This window comes from Rhea pennata, chromosome 4, assembly GCF_028389875.1.
Source record: "Rhea pennata isolate bPtePen1 chromosome 4, bPtePen1.pri, whole genome shotgun sequence".
NCBI classification, from domain to species: Eukaryota; Metazoa; Chordata; class Aves; order Rheiformes; family Rheidae; genus Rhea; species Rhea pennata.
The window spans coordinates 35,315,730-35,323,549 of NC_084666.1; the positions used below are offsets into that span (position 1 = coordinate 35,315,730).

A 7,820-nucleotide genomic window follows, 5' to 3' on the forward strand; every position below is an offset into this window, starting at 1 on the left:
GAAAGATGAGAGATGATACCAAGTTGCTCCAACTCTAAAGAAGATGCATTAAGTTCTATTACAGTGCCTATTCTTTTTTTTTTACAAAAACAGAACAGACTTGACACCTATCAGACTCCTACCACAAGCAACAAATATTCAAGATTACTGTTCAGAGCACCGAAGAGCTGCCCAGCTTCCCTCTCCTTCTCCCACTCCCACAGGATGTTCATACTCAGAAAGGGGGCTTATCTTCAGGGGTTATGTCTGGTCTGTATTTGTTGCTAGAGAATCTAAGATTGTAGAGCCTGAAACATGCTATTTTCCTCCTCATTTTTTACTCTGCTTACTTTGCTTCTTCATGCCCTTTTCCTTAGCTTTTCACAAGGCAACATTTCCGCTCTTCATTTGCATGGGATTTTTAAATCCATAAGACCAAGAAGATATTTCTTTTTGAAAAACAGATAATTTTGACAAGTTATCAAGTTCATCTGTGAAGATCAGTCTCCTCAAACTTTTTTTCCAGCCCCACTGTAGAAATGCTAGGTGAATATGCCCCTTTAAACTCTCTCAGCCTTCATATATTTATCATCAGAGGTCTCAGGTGAAGTTTCAGGTAATAAACTGAGGGATTAAGTATACTGAACAGAAGAAAGCATGTTTATATATTATGTGAAAGGATTTTATTCTAAAAAGAACCTAATATCCTTAAAAACCTTTCCAGATCTGGCCCACCCAGGGAGCAGTTTCAGTATGGAAACTGGATATTGTAATAACATTCCCAGCAGTCAACATCATTAGACAATAATCAAAACTTTTACACTTGCCCATTTAAAATAACAACAAAGTTTGGAGAGAGCTTAAAATTCCCCCAGAACCCCATAAAACTTCCGCTACTGCAAGAATCGGTTATTAATTTGTTCCTTCCATCCTCAGATTTCACAGCCCTGGCTCCTGCGGTGGAAACCACCACCTGGTTGCAGTTCTCGTGGTCTCTGACCACTTCCACCCTGCCTCGACGCCGAGGAACGAGGAGCCTGGGCACCAGGCGTCAGCAGAAACCGGAGCGAGGCGCGGGGGGCTCGCCGGACAGGTCCGAAAGCCACCCGCCCCGCAGGACGCCCGAGACCTGGGTGCTTGCATCCGTGCTGCTGCTCTTTCTAAACTGAGCCCCTGAATGCAGACAGGAATGTGGTAAAGCTCTGGCTTGCCCTACCTCAGGGGCAGGCTGTAATTCTTCTGTCCCGCAAAAATAATAATAATAATAATAACAAAAAAAAAAAAGAAAACACAGGAAAGGTTCATGATCTGGATGAATAGCCTGAGGCAACAACGTCAAGACAGCTCAGAAAGAGCTCCAGCTTTTCTACCACCAGCTTTGCAAAAAAGCTTCATCAAGACCCGTTCTCGAGCCCTGGAACAACCAGTGTTTTCTGACACTTCTTACAACAGCTTTGCATTAAACAGACTTCTGCTTATAAATTTAAAGCAATTTAAAAGCAGATTATAAAGTATGGCAACAGGTGTGAAAGGTCTGAACTTAGTCTACTACAATCATTATAATCTGATAAATAAAATATTAGTCAACAGGCATCTACTAGCAAAACATAAAGAAAATCTAATGCTGGTAGAAAAGAAAACTGCTGGTAAAAGACCTGGAAATCGAGTTTGCTGCAGTTTTAAGTCTGCCTTCGATGGGTTAGGAGAAAGTATTTCTCAGTTAATGCAGCTCAGTAATTACTGCATGGGAAGTTAGCACTGAAGCTAATTGGGAAGAAAAGGAGCAGAAAGGCTGGTTCTCCTCTTTTAAACAAATTAAGAAAGTCTGAGAGTACGATTTACCACCTTAAAACCTGCGAGGGGCAGACCAAGCCAGCGAATCGGGGCTCGCTCGGCGCCCACGGCAGCCCCAGAGCCCGTCCCACGGGAATGACACCCGGCTGCTGCCTCGCTCGCTCATCACACCGCCTCCGCGCTGCTCCCCGGCTACGACAAGGGTCCTTTGAGGAAGGAAACGAGGAACATGAATTAAAAGGCTGGATCGCCGCGCACAAGGAGATGGAAAGAGTTACAACCCCTTGTGCAACTTCCGCTTTGGCACACCTCGATTTCTGAGCGCTTAATTTTCTCACAATGTTGCTTTTTATGCAGAAAAAGTAGGGCATACGCTTAACTGAAAAGTTGGAGAGCTTTGAAAGAGCTGACTGCTAAAGTCACAGTCACTACGAAGCACTCTTTAATACTTCTTTAGAGGGGGGAAAGGATGTGAAGGGAGAGACGCAGCAGCAGCTGTCCATCAGCCCTATAAATCCCTGGCTTGAACCGCGCACTGAACGCAACGCGTCCGCGTAGGTGGCTTGGCTTCCTTCAGAGAAGCGGCTTCGAGTCAGAAAAAGAAATGAAATAAGTTGCGTCTTTCCACGCGTGGTTTTTGTTTTCACAATACTTTTTAGACAAATGCTGTAAGCTGCAGTTAGTCTTGCAGACCATCTACAGCTACTCTCCTTGAGGAGCAAAAAGCCCTTCTAGCTCCACCATCAAAACGTGAGCGCACACCAGGCACTCAAATCAGACATGTTTTAAGTGGTCAATAAAGACTTGTCTCTTGCCTCACTGTCCTTGGTCTCCAAAAGCTGCTTTTTCAAAGTACGCTAAAGGTCCAACCCAACACTTCTGAGCAGCAAAGCTCTTTGCTCAAAGTTGGGAGTAAAATCATAAGCACCCCAGTCAGCTTACATTTACCCAAACTTGCCCTTCTTTTTCTCAGATTGCAATAATCACCTCACAGAAATAAAAATTCCTTAGTGGATCTAAGTTCAGGTGGGGGCGAGGGAGAAGGAGTCAAAAATTGCAGTTAAAATCCCCTCAAGTTCCCATGGCAATACTGGGAGGCATACAAAAGGTGTGTGAATGTGCCATACGCTCCTCCTCAAAGGTTTTATTACTACGAAATCTAACACTCCTTCACTGAACAGAAGTTTTTGCGGGGTGTTAATTTAATTTTTGGTGACGAAAGCAAACACGGCGGGGACAGAAGGGAGAGCACTTAGCTCGGGCCCCGAGCGCGGCACAAGACTCTCCCCCCGCGCACGGCTGAGCACGCACAGTGCACGAGGGCCGGCCCCGCCGACCCTGTTAAATTACAACTCCTGCTAGTTAGTTTAATTATGGCACATACATTTCTTGCAGACTCCAATGGAAACATCAGCTTCTGATTGAAGAAATTGCTCTGGGCATGACCAGAGGGTCATTGTAAAGTCTGGTCACTTCTTTTTAACTCGCTGATAGAGCGACCCTTGCAAAAGGGCCTGGCCCCTGCACAGCGCCTGCGACAACCTCTCAAAGACGCCCGTTGTCTGAGACACAAGAATTGAGAGATGCAGAAGGAAGTCTCCTCTGCAAGCACAAAAGGAGATGAAGGCATGAAAATGTGCCTGCTGGGCTGGAGCACACGCAAGCCTGCCACGCCGGCATGGCCTTGCTGGGGGAGGCACAGAGGAGCTGAAAGAGGAAAAAAAAAAAAATCAGCTTCCAGGATGACAAATATTAGTGGGAGCAAATGGAAGGTGTGTCAAAGAGAGAAATCTTAATAAAATAATAACACCCATTAAAGACTTAAGTTGCAGAAGCACTGCAAAGTTACAAGAAAGCTCCACATCAGTCTTAGCAAAGGCAAATTTCATCACCAGGACCTACAGGTATATATAAGATTTCCATGCCCCTCTGGATCAGCACATTTAGCATACCGGGCTTTGTTTATTCAAAGTCTGCGTATGCTTCCCACAGCTCTCCTGTCAGCCAGCTTAAGAACCTAGATACACCCATCAATTTCCCAATATCTGAGTAACTCTGATCACAACAAGCCACGAAAACGGACGCTAAGCAAGTTGTTACGACGAAACCATTTCATTTAGGAAAGCTGCCGCAGAAGAGAGTTTTCAGGTTACATGTGAAACACCGTTCCCTGTACCCTCAAACCCTAAATCGCAGGCACTAAAGTGATCCTCCATCTTGCTTCCAGTGCCCACCCTATTTTATAGCATGATCTAGTTTTACCATTGGGATCAAATCTTTGGACACCAGCATTTTGCATGGATTTTAAACACATTTTTCCCAGCTCAGGCACACCTGTAACAAGCCACAGAGCTACTGGATATCCACAGATAGCTGCTGGAGGAAAAAGTGTCTCCGTGACCATCACAACCTATTACTCAGCAGAGCAGCCAAGGCTCTGAGCCGTAACGAGGAGAAAGCGTCAGCATCACCAGCAGAGCTTTGCAAGTCAGGCTGCAGTCATAATCTCTGGGTCGCATTAGCACCTAACGATGCCGCTGGTGGGGACTGGGACAATCGCTGCACAGCACAGATGCAGTGGGCTGGTGCAGAAACCTTCCCCTTCCTCAAAGCACTCTGCCACTTTTCCCCTTGACCTCATCAGTTATTCATTAACAGCTAGCTAAAAGCTACTGTTCCTCACCTTCCCACCAGGCAGGTGCTCCTCACAGCCCCACTCACCCGGCATTTTTTACAAAGACCATTTTGTACTGTGCTTAAGAAAAAAAAAAAGAAAAAAGAAAAGTATGGGAATTATTTTAAGAATACTGTTCACTGATTGCAGTATTACAAAGTGGAGAATAAAGCATGAGAGAGCTCCTGAATAAATCACAGGCACTTTCACATTAGGCACCTAATTATGTTGAAAATACAATTACACACATTTAAGCAGATGCTCATGCCCACAGGCCAGGCCCGTTACTTTGACTCTTCTTTAGCTACCTAACTCCCCTGATCTCTTTACAGAACGTGCGAGGGTGAATCTGCTTTTATCAAAGATCTGAGTTATCCACCTGCGTGTGGAAAGGACGTAGAGACCTTAGAAAGGATCATTTTTCCACATCCCATTTACCCCAGCCACGAATACTGTGTAACAGGCAAGCATCCAGCAGGTCCTGGTTCTTCTTTCACAGCTTTTAATCAAATGCTGGGAGGCATTTTATATTTTTAAAAGTCAAAGGAAACCTTTCACTCTAGTCTTCTGCAAATTCACAATACCGATAACCTCCAAGGAATGCATATTGTTTACACATTAGTGAGCTTACTTATTAACATGGGCTTCTGGCAAAAGCTGTATTTCTGTATTTTGAAGTGGACCATGGAGACCTGTTTACATTCCAGTCCCAGCACTGCTCCGTCTGGCGTTAGCGACGTCAAGGTCGAGCGGGCCGTTCAACAGCACCCATGCTCAGCGGGCTGAGAAGGGTCACCTGCCTGATCCGCCCCCTCTGGAGACGCCCCAAAATCCAGACCCTATGCTCTGTCAGCCGCGGCCCCCGTTCAAGCACCCTCCTTCCTTAGTCCTACAAGGACCTCAAAGTCGCTAGCAGCCAGGGGACCCCCTGAAGTAACGCGGCGAGCATTAACCGCTGCATTTTCTTCCGAGGAGAAACTACAGACTTTCTTCTAAAACTAAAGATACAAGCATTTAGCAGCCTGCAGTAGAAAGCACACGTAGGTTTTCTCTGCTGGCAGTGAACAGCAGCTTCATCCGAAACACAAGTCTGCTACCTGCCAAACAACTTCTCACTCTCTCTTAAATATTGGTGGAGCGCAGAACGTCTTTATATCACCAGAAAAGGATTTACCACCTATTATCTGATACTGTTTTTTCTTGGCAAAGTTCAGGGGGGGGGGTTCTGTGTGGTGTGGAAAAAGAGGTCCAGCGATTCATTTTTAAATGGGTAGCTTGTCCTGAGCTTTCTCCTCGGCATGGAAGGATTTGTCTTATTTGGGCAAGTCTGACTGAAAAATAGCAAGTGACAGAGAAGTGCCTGAGAACTGCACAAGGCACACAGCTGCACATGAACAGAACTTACCAGACTCCATATTCTCTGCTCCAGAAGGATAGTTACAGTTAAAACACACTCAGAGACTGAGATTTTTTTATTTTTATACACACACACACACACATACACACACACATTTTGATCTTTGCAGGAACTTTATAAGAAATGCATGGGAGCATCCTGTTTTAAAGATCTGAAATTCCCACTGGAGAGGCAGCATCTCTAACTGCGAGCTATCCTGAGTGCCCACCAAGACACAGACATGCAAGGAAAAGACAATTTCTCTCCCCATCACTAACACAGTTGCTGTGGGGAGCAAGCTTTATTTCTTGTGTTTTTTTTTTTTTTTCCCCATTTCAAAATAAGCAAGCTTTTACTATGCACACTAGTTTTGTTTCTTTTTCTTTTTTTTGTGGCGCTCCCCCTCCCCCCCGGGGAAAATTCAGAAAAGGATGCGCGGGTCCTTCGGTCGCACTGCACAAGTGCGGGACTCCCCCGGGGACAGCCCTGTAACTCGGGCCGCCGACCCACCCGGCCGCGACGGACTCCCCATTTACTGCCCCGAAAGCCACCTGCCCCGTGTTGCAGAACAGAGCCCTCCCTCGCCGCCGCCTCCTCCTGCTTTTTTCTTTCCACGGAAGTGTCCATACCGAGGCACGAGCTCAAGCGAGGTGCAAATATAATGTGAAATATCAGAGAGGCAGAACCGAGCAGCATTATTGCTTTAGACGGAGTGATTGCAGCTCTAATAAAATAAGATAAAGGTGTTTTGGGGGGGGGGGGGGGTTATAAGCGTGAGCAGCGATGCGGAGCTGTGCCAAGCCGCCTGCCCTTTGTTTTGTACGTTTCAAAACTAAACTGAACTAAACTAAATAAAACAGAAATCGCAGTTCCCGGCTGCAGCCTCGCCGGCGAGAGAGCGACGCGCCTCCAAAACCCGAGCGCGCAGGTTTCGCCCGCAAGCACAAGCGCCGCGGCCGCCCGCTCCCCGACGGCGCCACGGCTCGGGCTCGCCGCCCCCGGCCCGGCCCGGCCCGGCCCGGCCCGGCTCGCACCTACCCAGGCACTTGATGTGGAAGCCGCTGGGGGGCTTGAGGGAGCGGCGCGCCCAGCCCTGCCGCAGCACCTCCAGGTGCTCCTCCTTGCCCTGCACCAGCAGCACCTGCTCGTCGATCCAGCCCAGGAAGAAGGTCTCGGCCACGGCCGCCGTGGCCCGCCGGTCCCAGAAGTGCTGCATGTTCTCCCGCTTGAAGTCCGCGAAGATCTCGTAGCCGACGCGGTGCCGGCCCAGCTCCGCCGCCGCCGCCCCGCCGCCCCCCGGCCCCGCCGCCGCGGCGCCCAGCACGATGGCCAGGGAGTGCGGGGCGATCTGCAGGCACCGCTCGGCCCGGCGCGGCATGGCCCTACCGCCGCCCGCCGCCCATGCCCTGGCCCGGCACGGCACGGCACGGCTCGGCGCGGCCGCCGCCTCCGCGCTGCGCTGCGCGGCCGCGCCCCCGGCCCGCCCCGCTCCGCCCCGCCGCCGCCGCCGCTCCGCCGCGGCTGGGGGCTTTCGCCTCCGCGCTGCTGCAGGCGAGAAGGGGCTTCGCGGGCCGCGGCCTGGCAGCACGTCTGCCAGCGCCTCGGAGGGGCAGACAGGTCCCGCAAAACTGGGGGAAACTCGAGGTAAAAAACGTTGTCCAAAGCCCCAGCGAGTCGCTCAGAGCCCCGAACGGAGCTTACTGGCGTCGGCTCGCAGTTCTGCAAACCCTCCTCAGAAAGGCAGCACCACGAGCTCTCCCGGCTCGGCTCGGCTCGGCCCGGCCGGCGACACTTCTGGTTACGCCCGCGTCTACGCCGGGCAGGAGCGCCTTCGATTGCCGCTCGGCCACGAGCTCGGGAGGGGGCCCGCGGCACCCCTGCTGCGCTGCAGGCCGCTCTGGAGAGCCCACCTGAGCCACCGGGTGCCTGTTAGAGCAGCCGGCTTCGCTGCGGGGAAACGGCTGCCGTGCCCTGCCC

At 50.0% G+C, this 7,820-nt stretch overlaps 1 protein-coding gene across 2 annotated transcripts in view; it reads right to left on the reverse strand.

The window, feature by feature from the left end:
• Window positions 1-7,233, reverse strand: part of STOX2 (storkhead box 2) — a 141,911-nt gene extending 134,678 nt beyond the window's left edge. For both annotated transcript variants that reach the window (XM_062575752.1, XM_062575754.1), the window contains exon 1: window positions 6,882-7,233. In XM_062575752.1, the coding sequence (XP_062431736.1) occupies window positions 6,882-7,221 (340 nt within the window). In that variant the 5' untranslated portion in view covers window positions 7,222-7,233. The remainder of the gene's footprint in view (window positions 1-6,881) is intronic.
• Between the last annotated feature and the right edge of the window lie 587 nt (window positions 7,234-7,820).